Source organism: Polyodon spathula, chromosome 11, assembly GCF_017654505.1.
Source record: "Polyodon spathula isolate WHYD16114869_AA chromosome 11, ASM1765450v1, whole genome shotgun sequence".
Taxonomy (NCBI): Eukaryota; Metazoa; Chordata; class Actinopteri; order Acipenseriformes; family Polyodontidae; genus Polyodon; species Polyodon spathula.
The window spans coordinates 30,851,970-30,874,780 of NC_054544.1; the positions used below are offsets into that span (position 1 = coordinate 30,851,970).

Below are 22,811 nucleotides of genomic sequence, written 5' to 3' on the forward strand. Positions count from 1 at the left end.
ACAGGGGTCATTGGACTGAGCTGGGAGAGCTTGTGGGAACTAGTGCAGACTCCTCCCCTTTACTCGGCTCCCACCAAATGAGAAGCAGCAATGTGCTGGGCCATGTGCACCAAAACACTAGTACTGAATATTGTACGTTAGAAATGGACTAAGCGAAACATGCTGGATTAACTGAAGACCTATATTTATCCACATTATATTAACAAATACATTGGTTTTCCTGTAAATATTTGCCGATACCTAAGGCGACGAAGTGTACATGTAATGTACTGCTCGGGCAACAGGGATACCCATTTTATTGCTCAGTGTTCTTTGTATGGTCATGTTTTTTTGAATTTGGTTTATATTTCTCCATAGAGGAATGTAGATTGGCTGCAGTGTGTGAAGCACAAGGAAGACAAGTAAAGCAGCCATCTGTTTTTATTATAATGCCTCAATACAGTAGTCACATGTTACAAGCCTTGGAAATCAGTGCACAACACGAGTAAACCACTAAGGATTTGGTTGTAGAACACAGTCCTGTAATTTTAATACAGTTCCTTTTACTTCTTTATTATGGAAGGTTTTTTTTTAATCAACATGAGCACATTTCATTCTTTAAAAAAAAAAAAAAAATCCAATTAAATTAAGATATTCATATAGTGTGACAAATATACAGTTCACAAACTAAGGTTACAACTATAGATGCATCTGAAGACTTTATGATTGGCTACTGCTTTCCAGTTATTAGTACTCTAATTGATCACTTTTAGTTCTGTTGGCACTGTTTCCCCTGAACCTAGCACCAGTGAGCTGTTTCCTGTAACTTGAATTGCAGGACTGCAGGTGGCTTGTGGGTCTCCCCAGCTGAGCAGTTTGTTGCTGTGCTGTTATCTGCCAGCTGTGATGAGTCGTGGACTGGTGACGTACCCAGCTTTGCTCTGAGACAGTCCCACAGAGTGCAGCTCAGTGTGGGATTTCTAGTTATGTGCAACACGAGATGAGCTAGTAATTATGCCAAATGCATGACCATCAAAAAAACTTAACTAGACATTCATCTTGCTATCAGTAATTGAAAGTGTGACAAGTTCAGAGTTTTAAACATGTGCTTAATAATGTGATCATTTTATAAAAAGGGTAATCTTGACTAAGTTTAAAATGAAGAATGTTTTTTTTCTTTAAAAAAAAAAAAAAAAACAATGACCATTGTTAGGGCATGTTAGTTAGTTGGACAATTGATGAGGTCTCAATGAAGTCTGGTTTGCTGACCCATTTTAAACAAGACTGAGGTGTTATTACCCTGGTGCTGTTTGCTGTACAGTGTTGAATTGTTTGGTTGGCCTGAGTAGTATGCAATAAAACAGTTCTCTATGCACTTTACTGTATTCAAGCAAGATAACAGAAAACGATCTTCAAATGACTTTTGGGTTTTGATTCATTTTGACATTGTTTTCGATTTCCAGTTGTTACCCTGTATTCAACCCTGGGAGGACCAGCTATTGCACATGGATTAAATGAAACTGAGGTCACTCACATAATCACCAGCAAAGATCTGCTTCAAAGCAGACTGAAGGTAAACGAAGTCACTGGTCAGAAAGTAAATACAATTTCATTTGATTGTATAAAATTCTTCTAATGGAAACTCTGCAATAGATTCACTAAAGAAGTATGTGAAATGGTCTCTGAGACTTAGCCCAGTCCTGGTAAGTAAGACTTATGTAAAGCCAGAACTGCACTGTGCCTCAGCCAGCTGCATAACCTTATCTCAAAGCACATTCCTTCACAGACTTCTGCTTGAAAAGTTCAAGTAAATTGTGTACTCTTTACATAGGGGACAGAATTCAAGTAAAATGTTAATAGTGTTTGCTTCCTAATAGACAATTCCCACACATGTGCTGTTTTCTTATGGTGTGATTAGGGCTTTTACTAGTGAGCTAATGCGTGTTTTTGATTGGACTATCCTTACGAGTATTCGTTAAGAAGGAGAAACATTTTTTTTCAGACTGGTTTACTGTATATATTCAGTTGTTGCTGAACATTGCGCTAATTCCTGTTAAGCGGTCCGATCAGGACTTTTCATATTCATTTTCAATGACAAACGTACAGTAAACTCACAAAAGCTTTCTTTTAACCAAAATAAATAAATAACTACACTAAATCATTAACCTGTTGTGTAGTATGGAGATGGAAATCCCTGCTGCTTTCCACCCCAAACTTGGCTTCAGGTAGCTTGATGATGCAGATGTGTGGGAATGGTATAAAATGTTCAATTTTTAAATGTATTTAGTACATTTAACAAACAGGAGCAATCATTGTTTTAACTGCTGATTTGATTTCTAGGCAATCCTGCTCCAGGTTCCGAGGTTACAGCACATCATCATTGTTGATGATAAGCCAACTGCATGGGCAGACTTTCCAAGAGGCGTAACGGTTCACAGTATGGCAACGGTGCAAGCACTCGGGGCCAAAACACAAAACAGTAAGGACAGTTTTTGGCTTTATCATCTTAAAAAGCCCTCCATGCAGAAAAAAAGCAAAGCAAAAAAAAAAAAACAATCAATTGTTTTGAAAAAAAGGCATTTTCATTCTTTGTTGTATATACTCACACATTCAGAGTTTCTTATTTTGAATACAAATAAAAAGATTCACTTGACTTGTGCCCCCCGTAGTGCTTTAAAGTTACTTTGAACCGGAGCTGGGGTTTGCTTATTCATGACATGACATGACATGACATGATGAGCATCCCTTTTTCTTTTGGCGATACAAACGATCAGTGAAGTCAAGTACACTTGGTAGCTTTTAAAAGTAATTTATGCTGTAATTATTATTATTATTTTTTTTCCTTTTGTCTTTTTAAAATTTTTCTAAAGTCTCCCAGAGAATTGCCGGCATTTCTATAATTTCAGGTTCATCTGGTGACCACTATCGATACTCTATATATTTAGTTAATATTGCTTCACGGATGCAGTACATGATATAATTATTGTGGTGTACAGCCAGAAGCGCAAGACTAGCTTCAGATACTGACCTCCTTTGTGAACGTGTAATTGACTTATGTACACCTCGGGTCTATCTAGCTGTTACAGTATAATCCACATTCATTGTTGCATCTGATTTGGGTTTTCCTGGATGCTGTAAACACTTACGCAATATGACTACCCCAGAGGTGGTGATGTCCAGTTAGGGTCTACCTCATGGTTTTGTCTCAGATGTGTATTTGCACCAATTCCCGGTGCAATGCTAGTATATGTGCATATACGTGTTATCATAGTGTACAGTAACTGAAAATAGCATGTGCATGTCCAAAAGCATAGCTTAGAATATAAGGAATCCAACCTGTTTCCAAGTTCTGTTTTCCTTTATTTGATTACAGTGTCCAAGCCTCCCAACCAGCCTGTACCTTCGGACATTGCAGTCATCATGTACACTAGCGGATCCACAGGGATACCAAAGGGAGTGATGATTTCTCACAGCAATCTCATTGCTGGCATAACAGGGATGGCTGAAAGGATTCCTAACCTCGGGTATGGATTACTGTGGTTCTATCCTGACTGCATGACCAGTGTTTTGTTTACTCTGGGGCTTTATGAAAGTTAATTCAGACTTGAGTATTTCTAGGGAAGTAGAGGGGGAGATATACAGTATGTTCCCTCGTACACAGTGTAACAAAACCAAAACTTTTGACTATATTAGTATAACACAGTCCAGCCAAGTGAAACATAACTCAATTGCAGTCATCATGAGAGAGTCTTTTTTATCAAAGAAATGCTTAAGTAACCTTGACAACACAATAGACACATTAAACTGTAATAAAAATACAGATGTAAGTTAATGCAAACCAGCATTTGAGTAAATGAAGCATTAACATGGAAGAAGTTTTGTTTCCAGCTAGTGGCCTGTTCAGATAACCAAGCAAAGCATTGCTCTTTGTCTATATTTAGAGTAATTGAGTATTGCTATATTTGATTTTCAAAGCACGTCATTGGCCTTTCCTCCTGTATTCAAACTATATATCCAGAATTTGCATCTACTGTGAAGTGCAAATGTTGTTTTTGTTTTTGTTTTTTCTTGATCCACCACTTTGCTTGGTGTGAAGCAATTTGAAGTTGTCTTACTGCCCTATATAACAGTTTCTTTTGTGTTTTAATAGCAGGGAGCAGGATACTTACATTGGATATCTGCCATTGGCCCATGTGCTAGAGTTGAGTGCTGAGCTGGTCTGTGTATCTCACGGATGCCGTATTGGCTATTCATCACCACAGACTTTAGCAGATCAGGTTTGTTGGACATGTATAAACTTAACATTATAGAATACATTGACTGATTATTAAGAAGCTATTTAAACAAACAACGAATATGTCGAACCAAAGCCCATAGTAATTTTTATTTTATGTAGTACTTTAATATAAGGTTTGCATTTTGTTACAGAATCTTGCTCAAACATTTGGGTGATGTTGCGATGCTGTGAACGCATATTATGTTTTAGCTGACCAAATAAAAAAACAATAATTATCTACAGTAATTTGCTTGCTTATTTTATTTAAGAAAAAGTTGAATTGTTTCCTGATTTTTAGTCAACCAAAATCAAGAGAGGAAGCAAAGGAGACACAAGCGTATTGAAGCCCACCCTGATGGCAGCTGTACCAGTAAGCATGCTTTATTTTTCACCCCCTCAAGACTCAGTGAATTGTAATTTTTATAATGTGTAATACCATATGTAGTTATTGTTTTACAATCGATTATTTCATGAGTCGCCTTCCTGTCATAGTGGGAATGCAAATGTATTATTCTCACAAAGCTCTTTCAATTCCCGGATGTACATTTTCTCCAGATTTTTTAAATTGGTTAGAAGATCACAGATGTCATTTTTACATGAGAAGGACAGCTGTGGCTTTGCAAATATTTGCTTGTTGCATGCTATTGAACCAAGATAATTGTGTCCCTCGGTTTGACATTTTGTTTATGTACTGTAAATAAATCAAATTGTAATTGTAGGTTTGGAATTTTACGAGGGAATCTAAAAAGGATTTAGTTTTGTTTAGTTTTTTTTCTTATAATGAACAGATATTCCCTTAAGAGTATTTAGTGAGCTAGAAGGAGGCATTGCATAGGGAAATAGCCTGTAGCATTGTCCACATATGTAACATCAACCACATATAGCAGCTATATTAGCCATATGAGTTAAAAATGCAATACAAGGAAATGAACTGGCTTCACTGTCACTGACACCACTGCTGGCATTCTGTAGCCCCAGAGTTGCACAGCATAGGTACAAGAAGAGTAAAAATGAGAAATAAGTACTTGAGTAGATATCCTTCTTGTGCATCATAATAATTAGCAAGATGGTCAGCTAACAACTCAATAACATTGTGGTATAACGTGAACACACATAAAAAATAATAATACCATTTTGTCACTTAGGAAATTATGGATCGCATCTACAAGAACGTTATGACAAAAGTGGAAGAGATGAACAGGGTACAGAGAACCCTCTTTGTTCTAGCATACAATTACAAAATGGAGCAGATTTCCAAAGGCTATAGCACTCCACTGTGCGACAGGTATGCAGAATATCTCGACAATATTTTTCTACAGTAGATGAATTGTGTTTCAAAACAGCAAGCCAACAGTATCCTAAAAAAAAAAGTGAACCTAAGCAAACCTGTAAAAGACAGTAAATCACGAACATAATCTACCAATCTGTTTTTTGTTTTGTTTCAAGTATTGTTTTCCGAAAGGTGAGATCTTTACTTGGTGGAAAGACCCGTGTGCTTTTGTCTGGTGGGGCCCCTCTGTCAGCAGCCACCCAACGATTCATGAATATCTGCTTTTGCTGCCCGGTAGGGCAAGGATATGGGCTCACAGAGACTTGCGGAGCAGGAACAATTAGTGAAAGTGAGTCTTTTATGTTCCATTAAGGACACTCACATTACCCAGCCTAAGGAATGATATGTTCTTTATTGTTTAGTGATGTTAATAAAGCAAAATTAGTAAGTGCTAATGTTCTGAAGGTCATAACATAATATAGAAGTGATGTGGCAATGAGAACAAATATCGAATATTGTAAAGTTTGAAAGAAGTCTAGTGCAGTGTACCACTAACCATTCAATTGATGCATTTGTTTTTTCTGTTGATTTCAGTGTCAGACTACAGTACCGGCCGTGTAGGAGCTCCCTTGGTGTGCTGTGAGATCAAATTGAAGAACTGGGAAGAAGGTAAGAAGACACCTGTAGTAGATTTCTGTAGTCTGCAGGGATCCCTGTTTTGTTATAGTGCAGGATTTCCATGAACAAAACTGACCCTTTATTAAATCAAGAAAAATGCATGTGACACGTGGATGCGCTTTTTTAAAATAAATGGCTCCTCCTTTTCTAGGTGAAACTCAATAATAAAGTTTTGGTGGCAAGACAGTTGTGTTATTAGCAACTCCTGATCGTCACTAAATTTAAAATTGTGTACTTTCCACTGTAAGGAAATGTAATTGCTTTGACAAAACAGACATGTTAGGAGACTTATATAAAGCTTAGGTAGCCAATTTCAGTGACGTATGACGACTGATATTTGGCTTATGCATGAAAGAAAAATCCAGCTGCAGATTTGATGAGAAACTTGGGGCCTAAATCCCTAAAATGTTGCTCTGGAAACTCCTGGATATGTGGTATTAACAAGGTAGCATTACTGCAGTGCCTCAGTCTATTCAGTTCTCCGAAGGACTCCTAATAATCAACAACTCAAAACAGCTGTCGATTGACAAGTCTTTATCAAAATAGTAGAGAGGGATCCTTTATGTGTGTGTGTGTGTGTGTGTATGTGTGTGTATGTGTGTGCATATGTATGCCCTCCTAGAAATGCCCATCTAGTTTTTGCAGGCGTTTTGACACTTCATTAGCTTATTACAGTTCACAGAGCTATGCTGTTTAGAGATTAAAGGATATATTTTATGATAAAAGGAAAAATCATGAAATACATTATTTGAAAGTACAAGCTCAAGATCAATTTAATAAATTTTTTAAATTTTGTAAACATTACTACAGTTAGGACTAGGTCTATTAATAGTATTGGCTTTAAGACTGCATAGACAAATCTTGTGCTTCTAAAAGGTACAAGATGTATTTATATTGAGGTTTTTTTTTTTTTTTTTTTTTTTGTTTTTTTTATGAACCATTTGAAATGAGAAACTTGTGCTTTTAAAGATGCACTGACACCCCACCCTCTGTAAATAAAGCTGGATTGAGCATTCTTTATAAATGCAATGTAAAATGAACGGTTCTGTTATAGCAGTTTCAGTTAATCTTGGGAGTTTTTTTGTGTCTAATTGAATGTAATATGAAAATTAATATGTTAATTAATTGCTTATTACAGTAAAATATGCTTCACATCAAGGAAGACAAGCAAGTAACATTAAGATTATGAAAAAAAAAAAAAATTCTGCTTCTAGGTGGCTATTACTGCACAAACAAACCTAACCCCAGGGGGGAGATTTTAATTGGTGGTCCAAATGTCGCCATGGGATACTACAAAAATGAAGTGAGAAACAAAGAAGATTTCTTTGTGGATGAAAATGGCCAAAGATGGTTTTGCACAGGAGACATTGGAGAGTTTCACTCGGATGGATGCCTTAAAATTGTCGGTGAGTACAAGACTTCAAGAATGAGGCTATCATGTTTCACTGGTATAATTACTGGCATTGCACACCGTATTTGGAAAATAATGGGCAGAAGCCAAAGGCTAATTGTGCCAAATTGTTTTAGAGTTACTGTCCAATAACCTATGAGTTTGGATGTGGGGGGTCTTAATTGTTACACATGTATTTGTCAAACAATCTCTTGTGCCCCCTTGGACTTTTCCACATTTTATTGTGTTAAAACTTGGAATCAAAATGGATTTAATTAGGAGTTTTTGCCACTGATCAAAACAAAAAAAGTCCATAATGTCAAAGTGAAAAATAAAATCTACAAATTGTTCAAAATTAATTACAAATATAAAACAGAAAATAATTGATTGCATAAATATTTACCCCCTTTGCTATAACACACCTAAATAAGCTCTGGTGGAACCAGTTGTCTTTAGAAGTCACATAATTAGTTGAATGGAGTCCACCTGTGTGCAATTAAGGTGTTTCACATGATTTTAGGTTAAATACACCTGTCTCTGGGAGGTCCCACAATTGGTTAGTACATTTCCTAACAAAAACTACATCATGAAGATGAAGGAACATTCAGCAAATCCGGAATAAGGTTCATAAAAAGCACCAACCAGGGGTAGGATATAAGAACATTTCCAAGACATTGAATATCCCCTGGAGCACAGTAAAGTCCATTATTAAGAAATGGAGAGAATATGGCACAACCTGGGCGAAAAGGGAACTAGTCAGGGAGGCCACCAAGAGGCCTATGGCAACTCTAAAGGAGTTACATTCTTCCATGGCTGAGCTGGAAGACACTGTGCAAACAGCAACAGTAGCCCAGGTGCTTCACAAAACTGGCCTTTATGGGAGAGTGGCAAAAGGAAAGCCATTGTTGAAAAAAAACTTGTATCAGATCTCGGCTAGAGTTTGCCAGAAGAAAGATTCTGACTGAGACTCTGAGACCAAGTGGAAGAAGATTCTATGGTCTGTTGAAACCAAAATAGAGCTTTTTGGCCTCAACACTAAGCACTATGTTTGGCACAAGCCTAACACCGCACATCATCCTGAGAACACCATCTCTACCGTGAAACGTGGTGGCAGCATCATGCTATGGGGATGCTTCTCTGCGTCAGAGCTCAAAGATAGAGGGCAAAATGGATGCAGCAAAATATAGAGAAATCCTGGAGGAAAACCTATTGAAGTCTGCAAGAGACCTGGGACTTGGGAGAAGATTAATCTTCCAGCTGGACAATGACACCAAACATACAGTCAGAGCCACACTGGAGTGGCTTAAAAACAAAAGGGTCAGTGTCCTGGAGTGGCCCTGTCAAAGCCTGGACCTCAATCCAATTGAGAATATGTGGAAAGTGTTGAAAATTGCTGTTCACCAAAAGTCCCCATCCAACTTGACGGAGCTTGAATGTTTTCTCTTCCAGTGATTGGTGGCCTGCAGTGGAAAAATAAATATTGCCCTTGTATATTGTTATGATAATCTGGAGATATTTTGGACATTGTTGAACATTGGACAGAAATGAAAAAAAAGTTATTTTTTGCAATAAAACACTACGTTTTACTTTTACTTTGGGTTAACTCTGGACATAAATAGTTCTGCATATGTACCAAGATAATATAGAATTATTATTGTCCTTGATAACACTATGTAACACAGTTTTTGTTCCTGGGTAGTAAGTGTTATTTCCTAATTGCTTATGCCTCAAAAGTATAGAAAATGGCTATTATTCCCCACAAACTTTGCTTTTGTGAACAGGACAGTGATATTTTGTCAGGACAGTGAACTATTTTAGTTCACATAAAGTCAGAAAAAAACAACATATGAATCCAAATTAACATGTATTTATACTAAAGTAATACAAAAATGACTACAAAAGATTTAGAAGTGAGTAGTTTTTCGGGATTTACGATTATATTGTAAATCACTTTCACGAATCAGCCCCCAAATATAGTTTTCCATCATGTTCTCGTTATACTGTCCTTGGTAGTGGCGTTCAAAGTCCAGTATATCCTGGTGGAAGCACTCGCCTTGCTCCTCCGAGTACGCTCCCATGTTCTCCTTGAATTTATCAAGATGAGCATCAAGGATATGAACTTTGAGAGACATCCTACAGCCCATCGTGCCGTATTTCTTCACCAGAGTCTCAACCAGCTCCACATAGTTTTCGGCCTTGTGATTGCCCAGGAAGCTCCGAACCACTGCGACAAAGCTGTTCCAAGCCGCTTTCTCCTTACTAGTGAGCTTCTTGGGGAATTCATTGCACTCCAGGATCTTCTTTATCTGTGGTCCGACGAAGACACCGGCTTTGACCTTTGCCTCAGACAGCTTAGGGAAGAAGTCTTGAAGGTACTTGAAGGCTGCCGACTCCTTATCTAGAGCTCCGTCAAATTGTTTCATAAGGCCCAATTTGATGTGCAGTGGTGGCATCAGCACCTTCCGGGGGTCCACCAGTGGTTCCCGCTTGACGTTGTTCCTCCCCACAGAGAACTCGGTCCGCTGTGGCCAGTCCCGCCTGTGGTAGTGCGCCTTGGTGTCCCTGCTGTCCCAAAGGCAAAGATAGCAGGGAAACTTGGTAAAACCGCCTTGGAGACCCATCAGGAATGCCACCATTGCAGCTTCTTGATGCCATCTCAGAAAAATGCAGATATGTATCCACTTAGGCAGCTGGAACTAAACTGAACTGGTGGGCTTAAGGCCCCTGTATTTATACTACTATTTATATTACTGGAAAGTTCTAGAAGTTACTCCAAGTTTTCTCAGCACTGAATCTATCTGGAATGTTCTGGAAAATAGGTACATTTCAAAATATCACTGTCCTGGTCACAAAAGCAAAGTTTGTGGGGAATAATAGCCATTTTCTATACTTTTGAGGCATAAGCAATTAGGAAATAACACTTACTACCCAGGAACCAAAAAAAAAAAAAAAATTTACACAGTGTAATATATGTACTAACGTTACTGTACCACATACTACTTTACCACATAGCATGTGATTTTAATCGCGTCACTGATCATGAGGGTGTTAACGTGAAATCCCGTGATAAAAATTTCAGACTAGGAAATCCTCATAGCTGAAGGGTAATAGATTGGAGAGATGTTGCCGAAGAGGTGCTGTCCAGTTTGAAGAAGGCCTATTGATGTACTCACTGTTCAGTGAAACTTAGAAAAAAAAAAAAAAAAGTTGAAAATGTTTCAACTCTATTATATAGCCTCAAGGTATACCTGTAAATATATCACAAACTTAGTTCCAAAAATTTTTATAAAAAAAAAATACTACAAAAAATGTGTCAAAACTGTCCAAAATAGCCCCAGATTACGGTGCTATTTTGTTTAACAACCAAGACTTTGGGTCAGTTATTGCTAGTTACTATCTTGAGTATTGCTTTATTAGAATCTATGGTAAATGTTTTTTCCTCCAGTGATTGGTGGCCTACAGTGGTAAAAGAAATATTGCCCTTATATATTGTTATGATTTTTTTAGTGGAAGAGAATGAAGCAATCTTCTTAAATGTATGTGTTAAAACACTGTCTTTCCCTGTTAAAATTTCCTTTACTGAGGCACACTCGGCTATGCCCAGTGATGGGGGCTTTAAGGAATGTAACTGCATATTTTTCCAATGACTAGAGTGGTCCAGTAAATAGACACATTACGTTTGTTTCTTATGAAAAAATGTTGCTTTATACCAACCATATTTCTTTGAAAGTGAGTCAATGGAGGGGGTAGGCTTGGTTGCAGTTCATTTTTCCATGAATGTATGTTAATTTCTCTATCTTTCTTCCTGTTCTTTTTATAGACCGTAAGAAGGATCTGGTAAAACTTCAAGTTGGAGAATATGTGTCTCTAGGAAAGGTTGAAGCGATTTTGAAAAACTGTTCATTAATAGACAACATCTGCGCATACGCAAACAGGTAATCAACCAGTAAATATCAGCATGTTAAACAAGTATAGTTCAGCAAACCAACACTCACGTTTCAAATGTGTGTCTCTCAAGCATAGAAACACATAAAGAATTGTGTGAATGATTGGCAGTACTTTTTTTCTTTCTTTTTTTGTAATAATAATAATAATAATAATTAATAGTAATTTATCAGACCTTTTTTATCCAAAGCGACTTACAGAGACTAGTAGGTGAACTATGCATCAACACCTGCAGCAGAGTCACTTACAATAGGATCATTTGAACCACATCCTACATTGTAAGTGTAAACAGGTGTCTTGATAGACAGATTTTTTTTTTACTCCAGCAAGTCTCTATGAACTGAACAAAACTACACATCTTGTCATTTGATGCATTGCTGAATAAAGTGTCCTTTATGTTGTGTTTCAGCGATCAGTCTTACGTGATTGGCTTCATTGTACCCAATCAGAAGCAGCTTCTAGCCCTTGCAGAACTCAAGAAGATACGTGGAACCTGGGAGGAGATTTGCAACAACTCTGAGATGGAGAAGGAGGTGATAAGGGTGATGGCTGAAGCTGCTGTTGGAGGTAAATAATAAACCCTATAGCTGTTAAAAGTTGGTCATGTGTATCATCTAATCTCAACACCAGGGGCCCTTTTGAAATGAGCAAATGCAACTGCAAAAAAAACAACACGTTTCAGACTAGCAAGGCACATCTGGGTTGCAGTAATTGGCAATTGAAAGTACTTTTGTTGATCTAGGAAAATCAAAGTTGTTGCTGTAACTTTTTCAACATGTTGACCCCTCTTTCTGGGAATGATTTATTGTAAAAACTCCAGAAACAGTAATGATATATGGAAAAGAAAGCAAAGACCATTTGATTCCATTGACCCAGGTCAGTTTCACACGCCACTTTAAACAACTACGGATGCTGCCCACCAGTGCTTCCCGACAGTGGGGGTGTCTTGTAAACATTTTGAATTGCATGAAACCCGGGAAGCTGTAGTTTGATTCTGAATTTGTTTTTGGAAATGCGTTTCATATCAGATACCTGCAACTACTGCATAAAACCCATTTACACAAAAGCAGTGGGTTAATACAGCATATATTTGTCACCCAAGCACAGCAATATGGTTTTAAAAAGTTTTTTGTTTCTTGTTATTTTTGGTGGGTCCCCCCCCCCCCTCCCGTGGCTGTTCTGGAGTGGAAATATATTTGTGTGTCTATAGATTTTGAAATGCAGTATACTTTTAGGATATGTCTTCCCTCCCCCCGGACCATGATATATTCATTCAATAAATAAGATAAGAGGTGATAATTATAATATACCTGTATGTTTTATAGGCAAATTGGAGAAGTTTGAAATTCCAGTGAAAGTCCGCCTGAGTGCAGAGCCTTGGACCCCAGAGACCGGTCTGGTCACAGACGCCTTCAAGCTGAAAAGGAAGGCGCTCAAGACTCACTACCAGGATGACATTGAGAGAATGTATGGAGGAAAATAAACCTCTCTGCGACACAGTCACACCCTGATATGACAAGCTCCGGTCCAACAGGAAATACTTGAATCGCATTCTACACTTGAGACCAAAAAAAAGGGGGGGGCAGTGGTTATCCCTCACCAGTGGTTGTCCCTCATCTTTGTAACGCAGGATTTCTGTCTTTCTGTGTGGATGTATTCACAGTCTTATGTTGGTTGGGCAGGTTCAAGGCAAAGCTTTATAAAAAAACATTCAAAAGAAATTATCATGACTTGTTACAAGATTTATTTTTAAAAGGAGACACTTTTCCAAGAAAACAACCAGATGATTTCCTCCTGAGCCTTCGAGTTTGGCACCGAATGTGAAATTGGATTGTATGTAAAATATGGTACAATTTGTGGTCTTTGGGTTATGACATTTGCAGGGATGAATTATAAATTAGGCGAGTTAGGTTATTTTGAGCCCTCCATAAAGTATTTTGTGAGATAATCATTGAATGCAAATGTTTAGAATTTTAGAAATTACTAAATATTTGTAGCCTTGTGATGAAATTTGTGTTTCTTTTAATTTTGTTCACTTTTATGGAAGACGATATTTTAAACCCTTATTCACAATGTATTATGTGCCTGATGCAATATGTTATCTTGTGATTGTTATCTACAAAAATAGGTTTTAGCGGGATTGGGTTTTGTTCTATTTTGGTATGAAAAGTAAGAATGAAAAAAAAAGTAACAAGAAAAGCAACAGTAGTTACATCGGTTGACATTTGCTTCAAATCTAAATAACAAATCTAATTTTTACCATAAAATATACCGTATTTAAGATATTCTTCAGCGAATAAGTCAGTAATGGAATTACATTTCCCAGTGTCTAATAACCACAGAGAAGAGAAGTGTCCTGTTTTAAATGGCTTTATTTCAATATGCAGTTAAAGATCTGATGATTCAACAGTCAGATTGATAGGTGCATTGCTTTTCACCGGCATATACATGCATTTTTGAACCACCCACTATAATTGCATAAAGTGACATAATCTGGCCTGGTCAATAGAATAAATGTGCCTGCAGGTCAGGAATTTTGAATTTGTATTTTATTTTATGTTTATTACAGATTTGTTGCATTTAAATAGGAATTAAGCCCATCACTCTTGATGACCTTGTAACATAAGGGAATGAAGGCACCTAGTATAGATCAGAAGTGTTGATACTCGAACCTTTTTTGCAAATGTTGTTTCCAGATTTTCTTTGTAGTACGACAGCTTTTATTTACAAAAGTCAATTTGTGCTTCTATTAACTTTTTACCCTATACACGATACCTAACAAACAATGTAAGGCGAGCGTGCAATACAAACAATTTCTTATTTCAATACTAAATGGATACACAGGTTTTCCCACAGAGCATGAATGTTTACTGGGCAAGTTTTTGGAAAATGTGCAAAATGATACACTAGGCACTTGCAGTTTTTAAACCATTATTTATTGCAAATGTTTACATGCGTTGTAATAAAAATTGTACAGTGTAATTTGGTGACAGATTAAACTTTGTGTCACATGATTTAAAAAATAATTAGTTCATTGTTGGAAACTAGAAAGTGTTTTGTTTAGCTTTTTTTTGTTTTTTTGTTTTTTCTTGGGGGTTGAACAAATGTGTCTGTGGTGTAACTGAGGTTGTCCTTCCATAAATCTTGGTCTGAGATATTTCCATAATATGAATTTCCATGGAGAAATGATTTCAACCAGGTCATCTTGTTTTTCGTCAAGGTTGATGGCTTGAAACAGTCTTGGCAACTAAAAGAAACCAATAGCACTGTAGTCATTTCCAAAAAGCAATCCCTGCATCTTCCCAGAAAAAAAAAAAAAAAAAAAAAAAAACACTATGCAATGTGTTTGTGTTACTGCAGAATGCTACTTGCTCTTTTGGTTGCCTGTTTAAATGGTTTTAAATAAATGGTTCATAGGATAACAAAGTGTGTATTAAAGAATGTGTAAGTAGCCTGGTGAAATGAAAGTGTTGTGTAAACACTTCCATGTAGTAATGTGCATTCTTTGTAGGTGAAAATGTATAGCTTACACATTGTGAAATGTTAAAGGCCCTCCTTTCTCTTACTGTAAATATGTGGGTCTGTTACAAAACTTCACTGGAGTGGCCAGTTGTATAATAACTGTTCTAATTATATTTAAGCTTCGTTAGAATGACCAGTCAGGAGCCCCCCCCCCCCACACTGTCTGGTAAAACTGCTCTGTAATGTGATTGCAAGTATGTTTTACTTATTTATTTGTAATAGGCCTTGGGACAAACTATGATACAATAAAAATATCCGGCTTTGGTCTGAGGTGTATCTCTGCATCAATCCCTGTATGTCCAGCTGTTAAGTGCTTTGTTTTGGTGAGGGATAGTCTTTGTGGTAATCAGCATTTGGGATTTTAATTGGAAAATCCAACATTAATCCCAATTTTCACAGGCTTGTATGGCTTTTTAGCTTCCATTTCTTGTTGAAGCCTTCATTCATGTGGTGCAGTTTAACCCCATTCACAAAGCTTTTACTTGTGGGTTATTATATGAAGTCTATTTTAAAGCTTTGCTATACAGCCAAACAAATTCATTAACATCCATATTTAATCAATCAAAAAATGTAATACTCCTAAAAGGTGTAATAACCACATTTTTAAAATAAATTTTCTTCCCTTTTAGCTTTAGCACCACAAACACATAACCCTTCCCATTGTGCAGTATTTGCTATAATGTATTATGTTTTAGATGTATTGGCTTTTTTTTTTTTTTTTTTTTTTTTCAAGCAACTCACTGTAGCAAAATAAAGTCTACATAACATCTTTCTGATCTGATATTGCTTCCTGTGTTAATGGTCTCTGGCCAAAGGTGGGTTTCTCTAGTAGAGTGGTCAGACAAGAAGTCAAAGTGTTCCAGGAAGGGAACTGTGTTAATGTGTTTTGATTTGTTGTGTTTTTAGTCCCCTAAATGTTCAAAGCCCCCAAGATGCACATGACCTTGAAGATTTAATAGAGCTTTTGATGCTCAGGCTTCATGCACATTATCATTTTACCCTATTTAGTCTTGCATAGTTCATTACTAGAGTGCTTATAGTTCAGCCACTTGATGCTTTCATTCTGACATCCATGCAAGGATTTACAGATATATTCAATTATTATTATATGTGGAGGATCTTGTCCAGGCATTATTGTAGTTAATCATACATGCCTCTGAATACCGCATGTCAAATAATCTAATTATGCATTTAGTTATTGTGAAATGAACATTGGCTAATGCAGTAAGGGGCTGGCATTTGATCAAGGTTTTTGAAAGACTAGAAATACAGTATGGATGTTGTTTATACGTCAGACCTATTTGGTGCGCACTTTTTACAATAAAAGTGCAGCTCACATTTTCCATTGCAGAGATACAGCGCTATTACAAGTTATATTGGTCATGTGACACAAACATTTTTCAGACATGACACTGGTAAGTGCAAGGCACCCTTCCAATAGTAAAATACAATACATTATGAAGTCCAAAATATTTTGACATGATAGTATAAACTTGCCAATTACCGCAATATTCGCCTCGTGCTTTATCGCATTTAACCTTTAACTCAGTGTAACAGAAATATGTTGCGACTGGCTTGCACAACATAACCTGTTGGCATATTGTGAGAAGGACATTGTGTCTTTGGTTTCTGATCATTTTAATTGAGCATCTTCTGTCAGGTTTATGTTTTAATAAACCAGATGAAGTACTTTCAACAACCCATGTCTAAATCTATTGGACATACAAAATCCATATTTGCAGATATTTATTTGGGTCAAATTTGCCTGTGTCCTTCATCTTTATATACAACCAAATAGGGGTACTTCTGAATGATATAAGCTCAGAAGCGTCATCAGCTTTACAGTTGGTACACAAATGTACAGGTTTTCAATAACAATTGACACCAGTGACCATGCGACTGTTCGAAAGTGTTATAACTCACCAGGTACTTGCTTCAATTGTTTCTTACAGTATTCACTGTAAATACATGTGATGGTGCCCTATATGTGTTCATAGCACTGACACCTGATTGGATGTACAAAAGAAAGTGGTATCTTTGGAGTCCCCTTGTTACAGGGAGTTGGTCTCGTTTCTAGTGTGCCTCCCTGACACCAGGCTGAGCTATTGATGTCTATATCTTGGGTAAGGCTCAACTGAATTTTATAAAATGTTAACAGACATGTGTTTCAAGTTACTCCATGCTGGATATTTAACTCTGTTTTGTGATGAAGTGGGTTTTAAGTATTCCCCTGTGCCATGGTAGATGTCTAATTAAACTGGCCCCAGTAAACAATAGCCTATACCAAAAACAATCTGGAAAAATATTGTTGGTATAGTTTGCAATCCTTCACTGCCACGCAAAACTATCATGCTGTGATTTGACTAAAATATGTTTATTTTGAGTCGTACTCAATTTATGAAACTATTTTTTAAATAAATGACGGTTCCCTTTTAGTAATGATTCTTTCCGTTTCTAAAAAATAAATACATAAAATAAAAACGTCCTTGGTATTAGTTTTATCAGCAAGCATCAATTCAGAACAATTGCTTTAAACATTGGGAACAAAACAGAAAAGAAAAAAATAATAATAATTGCGCCGTGTCCTGATTTCGCTTGAGCGTAACCTCGCTATGAAACGCACCCAGCTGAAATGTTTTCTTGCACGCCTGAACAGGGTCACACGTAACTTTATACATACCACAGAAACAGACTATTTAAATACCAGCCAACTGTACAGCAGCGAGCTGATCACTACTTGTTCATAGTGAGAACAAGCCAGGACCACAGCGACAAACTTAAGCCATTCTCTGCAGTTCCTTGAAGTAAGTGGTAAGTGATATTTCGGTTTGTTTTTTGTTTTTGTTTTTTTCTTTTTCTTGAGACCAACAGAAGAAGACACTTTAATTGATTTATTTAATGCCAGATTCTAATAATATAATACAAAGTTTTTTTTTTTTTTTGTTTTTTTTTTTTTTTTTTTTAAATAGCAATAAACAAAAGTTTACTTAACGACTGCTACGCCTAGTTTCTTTTCTGTTTTCATTGTTATTGGTGCCGTTGTATACGCGTATTTATTACATTTCTGTAAAACATGTTCAATTATAAATAAAGTAAAATGCAAAGTTAACATTTTGCAGGTCATTTTATCAAGTTCAATGCTGACAATGGAAGGAGCTAATGCCACAGAACATATTCCTGCGGAAACCCCTGAACCACACGGCGCGGTCAACGTCAAGGAGAGCGGCAACGAGTACCTGTACATACTGATCGTGATGTCCTTCTACGGGATCTTCCTTCTGGGTATCATGCTGAGCTACGTGAGGTCTAAGAAGAGGGAGAAGAAAGCCAACGTATTCTTATTGTACGAAGAGGAGGAGAGGGAATGGGGAGGCGCGGTGAAGAAGCACAGACTGCCTTACGGTTCAGGCCTCAGAGCAGTCCAGGTGTCGCTGCCCTTCAGTGCCCTGTCGGAGAGTAGGGTCTCTGCGGCGTTCGCCTGTGCTCTGTGTTCCATGGAGGAAATTAGCGTGAGTTCGGTGTGTTTGTCCGCGGATATCCCCTTAGTCATCGAGGAAGAATCTGACAGCGAGAACAGAGAAGGCTCCAGCGCGCTTCTTAAAGAGAACTCTGAAAACAGCCAAGGTTCATCAGAAGTCATCAATGAAACAGCTAGCTAGCACAGCACCTATACATTAGCGTATTATTATTAATAATAATAATAATAATAATAATACACTGAGGAAAAATAAAAATGTTTTCTACCTGTGAGTGACTTATTTTGGGGGAAATATTTAATTAAACTCTTGCACAGAGCAATGATTCAAGCAAAGTTATAAAGACTGTACATTTATTTTATTATTTGTATTGCTAGATTTGTTGCAATTAGCCTGGAATGACTTGAAAAAAATAAATCTAAAACTTCAAACAGTTTGTTGCCCTTTCTATGCTGTAGTAATATTCATTAATCTCATGTACATTTATTGGCTCCTGTGTATATATTGTGTACAATAATGACCTGTATATAACTGTTCGGACATTTGTATTTAAATGTTGTTTTGTGTTCACTTTTTTTTTTAATTTTTATAAATGAAATAAAACTTTTAAAAACGACCTGTAAAAATGTAACGCTTGCTTGTATTATATAGACATCAAGTGTAACACTTTAGTTTAGGGATTTGTTATGAGATTATAAACAATAGAAAAAAAATGCATACAAATAGTCCTATTATTTCTAATCATATACAATAATTGTTAATACCATCATTAATAACATGTTTACAGAGGGTATCAGTCTGAATCCTCGTGTGCAGAGCTGTCAGAAATTGTTTATTTTTGCCACAAGGAGCAAAGAAGGCAACAACAGCAGGGGATTGCACTGAAACAACGTATAAGACGGAGGAGCCCGTTTAAACTGAAGAGATTTAGATGCTGTGCACATTTGGTCTGGTTTGATCAGTGCAATGTGTCAGAATGGTGCTCCGCGGAAGTAATGAAGCCGTGCTGAATGTATAAAACATGAAAACGTATAAAGTTGTTTTGCCTTTGCTCTACCTGTAGCCCTGACGGTGACAGCTTGTTGATGCGTTAGATAATGCTCCTGCTAAATCGTCAGGGTACATAAATGAATTCAGCTCACTTATTTTAATCGCATAACTGAAGACAATTATATTTTGAAATGTGTATAAAACTGCAACTCATTGTTACTGTATCATACTTAAACATATTAATAAGTACGTAGGAGGCATAGTGGTACCTTCAGGGAGATATGTATCTGCCATATGAATATGCTTTGAGATTCATCGTGAAATCAGTGGCGATTTAACAGCACCTTCTACTGGCAGATTATGAGGTCCCCTGTCCGCAAACACCGTCATTCTTCGTTGTATGTTAATATCACGTTTTGTTTATTTTTTTTTTTTTTTGGTTATTGTATTACCTTCCCTAACCACCTTGCCCTTTCTCGCTCACAGACCCGACCTTAAACGCTGGTCATGTTCTGCAGCTCTGCAGCGATGAGTCATCTTGTGTCACCCGCTCTGCTTCAAACAGCGTTGTGTTTACTGCTACTTTTCATTGCTCGTCATCCTCACCCTAAAGGCAGAAAAGCAGAAGACAGTTTATTCTTCATTCCTGTTCAAGCCGGGGTCTGCATCTACAGTGTTATTGTTACCAGATTGTCCACACCATGTGATTTTGATGACGAACATGTAGAACAGGTCCATATTTTCAATAGCTTTATGAATAGGGCCTGGTGTTACAAAGCTAGTTGAGAAACAGAGAAAAGGTTAATTTGCACACTCTTTAAATACACGAAACGCGTCGGCCATCCTCTTCTTTGGTAGCATAAATCCCATCTTGGACAGTAAATAACCTAATCAATCAATCCATATTTAGCTGTATGCATGGGTGGACATGAAGCAGTGACTGCCACTGCTTGACAGGTATGGTATAACAGTATCTTATGGACTAGGTACTTAATCTGGTTCTGAATTACATCCCTGGGACTTCTCTAACAGCTTGTGTTTACATTAAGTGCACTTTAAACAAATACCTGTGCTTTCAAAGCACAAATACTCTTAAAACAGCCCAGCCTTGCTTCCATCTAACTGATTGTATGGGAGATGTCCCAATTATTGCCCTAATACATCCTAGAAAGCTTTCTTTCATTTTCAATGCAATTAATACAGCAGGGGCTCAGAACATACATGGTTAGAAAGCTGGAGCTGTGTGGCTGTATAACAGAAGAATGCTTCACAATGAAAGCTCACCCAAGCAATCACAGCACAGACTGCTGTAGAAAGCCCTATTGGGATATCATTGTAATGGATGTTTATTATAAGTACATCCAAGCAAAACCATTAGCAGATCCCAGCACTTTCAGCAGCAATTACACAAGCTTTCAGATATATAACACTGTGACTGATATTGATACCTCGGTATTGAAGTGAATTAATGTTTTCTCTGCGTGGGTCAATTTTAAGCACCTAAAAAAAAGCTTCAGTTCTTAATGACGACGCCCCTTTTCGCTGGTTATAGACCTCTATAAGCAAGTATCATTAGTAGCTAAGCCAAATTACACAGCTCAAGGAGAGTGAGTCTTTCCTCATGTTTTCACAGATAATTGGACTTCACCTTCGCACTAGGTAAACAGTTGGGATCAGATTCTTTTTTTTTTCAGATTTTACAATAAATAGATACATTGAAATAAAAATAAACACGTAAACAAATAAATAAATACATTACCCTCTCTGTCCAGCAGAGGGCACTTCACAGCAGATACATATGCAGACGAGAGACAAAGCCCCCAGCTACGTTAACTCTTCCTTGACTGCTTCATCGATAAAGACGGCACTGCCAGATGCAGTAATTTCCACAGCTCACGTTTAATATCCCAGTTAATTTATGACCCATGATTTGTAAATAAAAAAAATGTTAAAGTCGGCGTTGTGGTTAAAAATATAACACTGTGATATGGACGACACGGGGCAGAGCAAATGCAACATAACGCGTTCCTTGTAAATTTTGCAGGGCGCTCTGTAACGCTTTAAGCTCTCAAAGTGACTCTTGAGAATTAATTTTCCAGTAAGGATGCTTACTCTGTAAAACTAATTTGAGGGAATTTGTAGACTTTAGATTCCAAATTTTGAATTAGAGTAGAAAACTAATAAAACCATAAAGCTCAATTACAGTTTATTGATAGCTGATCACAAATTCAATTTTTGAGCTTTAAACACAAAAGATTTCCAGTGAAGTCCTCTCTCCTCGCCAGCAATTAAGTAGAGAGTCTTACTTTCTGTAGTTCTATCAACTCTGGGCACTTTTCTTTTGTTGGCTATTAAACTATTCTCTATCAAATCCTTGGGCCGGATATCAGATCTTATGAATAATTTAGACCAGAGCTCTGCCTTAATGTCTTCTCATCCTCCCACCTTGGGCAGACTTCAGTGACTTGGATGATTACTTCCTTACCCAAGGTTACTTTTCTCTTTTAAAGAAGACCATTAAGACCGACTGAACAATACTACAATGAAGCCCAACAATATGTGCTGATAACCGATACTGTGATCTTGGAAGAATACATGTCAGTAAGCTGGGTGACACAAGCATTACAGTGTTTCTCACTGCTAATTAAATGTGAATGAAACTGTGGTCAAAGACATCAAAAACCATAACTGCACAACCGAAACAATAGCCTCCTTTGCAAAACCATTTGTGTTTTTATACTTGTTTTCACAAAGATTGCAAAACTAAAACACGCTTTTGTAAATTGCTTCACACAAAGCTTTACATTTTGCATAACATTCATGTGAGAGTTTCTTGTTTTCTCATTGAATCCATATGTTTGCAACTGAAAGCAATCAATTCCAGTTGCATTCATTTATACTTCACATGTGCAAATGCAAATTGCCCATTGTTTCAATCATCTATCAGACTTTAATCATGAATAAAAGGGGCCACAGGTGAACTCTCAGTTGTGTGCTCAAAGAGGAAGAGGAAGGGGAAGAGGAAGGGGAAGAGGAAGAGGAGGAGGAGGAGGAAGAGGACAAGGAAGAGGATGAGCACGAGGACGAACACATAAACTTTCAAATGAGATACGAGCAACCATCGTTGATCATGTGTACTGACCATGACAGAAGCTGGGCAGAAGCTGGGCAGTGGGTGCAACCCAATCTCATCAGATCAACAGTTCCTGTAGTCCTTTGTATCTTCAGGAATGAGGATAGGTAAGTGACCTTTGCAAAGTGTACACCTCTGTGGTGAATTGTACT

At 37.3% G+C, this 22,811-nt stretch overlaps 2 protein-coding genes across 4 annotated transcripts in view; both read left to right on the forward strand.

The window, feature by feature from the left end:
• The window catches only part of LOC121322820 (long-chain-fatty-acid--CoA ligase 3-like), a 31,005-nt gene extending 15,789 nt beyond the window's left edge, over positions 1 to 15,216 (forward strand). The window contains exons 4-15 of one of the 2 annotated variants that reach the window (XM_041263160.1): positions 1,443 to 1,552; positions 2,320 to 2,458; positions 3,353 to 3,503; positions 4,130 to 4,256; positions 4,554 to 4,625; positions 5,401 to 5,540; positions 5,702 to 5,874; positions 6,120 to 6,194; positions 7,418 to 7,609; positions 11,414 to 11,528; positions 11,948 to 12,105; positions 12,864 to 15,216. In XM_041263160.1, the coding sequence (XP_041119094.1) occupies positions 1,443 to 1,552; positions 2,320 to 2,458; positions 3,353 to 3,503; positions 4,130 to 4,256; positions 4,554 to 4,625; positions 5,401 to 5,540; positions 5,702 to 5,874; positions 6,120 to 6,194; positions 7,418 to 7,609; positions 11,414 to 11,528; positions 11,948 to 12,105; positions 12,864 to 13,021 (1,610 nt within the window). In that variant the 3' untranslated portion in view covers positions 13,022 to 15,216. The remainder of the gene's footprint in view (positions 1 to 1,442; positions 1,553 to 2,319; positions 2,459 to 3,352; positions 3,504 to 4,129; positions 4,257 to 4,553; positions 4,626 to 5,400; positions 5,541 to 5,701; positions 5,875 to 6,119; positions 6,195 to 7,417; positions 7,610 to 11,413; positions 11,529 to 11,947; positions 12,106 to 12,863) is intronic. The other variant, XM_041263161.1, reaches the window with a different exon arrangement.
• A 1,893-nt stretch (positions 15,217 to 17,109) lies between these two features.
• Positions 17,110 to 19,147, forward strand: LOC121323380 (potassium voltage-gated channel subfamily E member 4-like). Of its 2 annotated transcripts, none has more exons than XM_041264415.1 (2): positions 17,110 to 17,864; positions 18,180 to 19,147. In XM_041264415.1, the coding sequence occupies exon 2, from the start codon at positions 18,198 to 18,200 to the stop codon at positions 18,717 to 18,719; it is 522 nt and encodes a 173-aa protein (XP_041120349.1). In that variant the 5' UTR covers positions 17,110 to 17,864; positions 18,180 to 18,197; the 3' UTR covers positions 18,720 to 19,147. The 2 variants fall into 2 exon arrangements, with proteins under 2 accessions (XP_041120349.1, XP_041120348.1); XM_041264414.1 differs by having other exon boundaries at positions 17,112 to 17,871.
• The last annotated feature ends 3,664 nt before the right edge of the window (positions 19,148 to 22,811 follow it).

What these genes read in the sequence shown, in the direction of transcription:
- LOC121323380 (XM_041264415.1), top strand. Translation starts at nt 18,198, where the DNA reads ATGCTGACAATGGAAGGAGCTAATGCCACAGAACATATTCCTGCGGAA.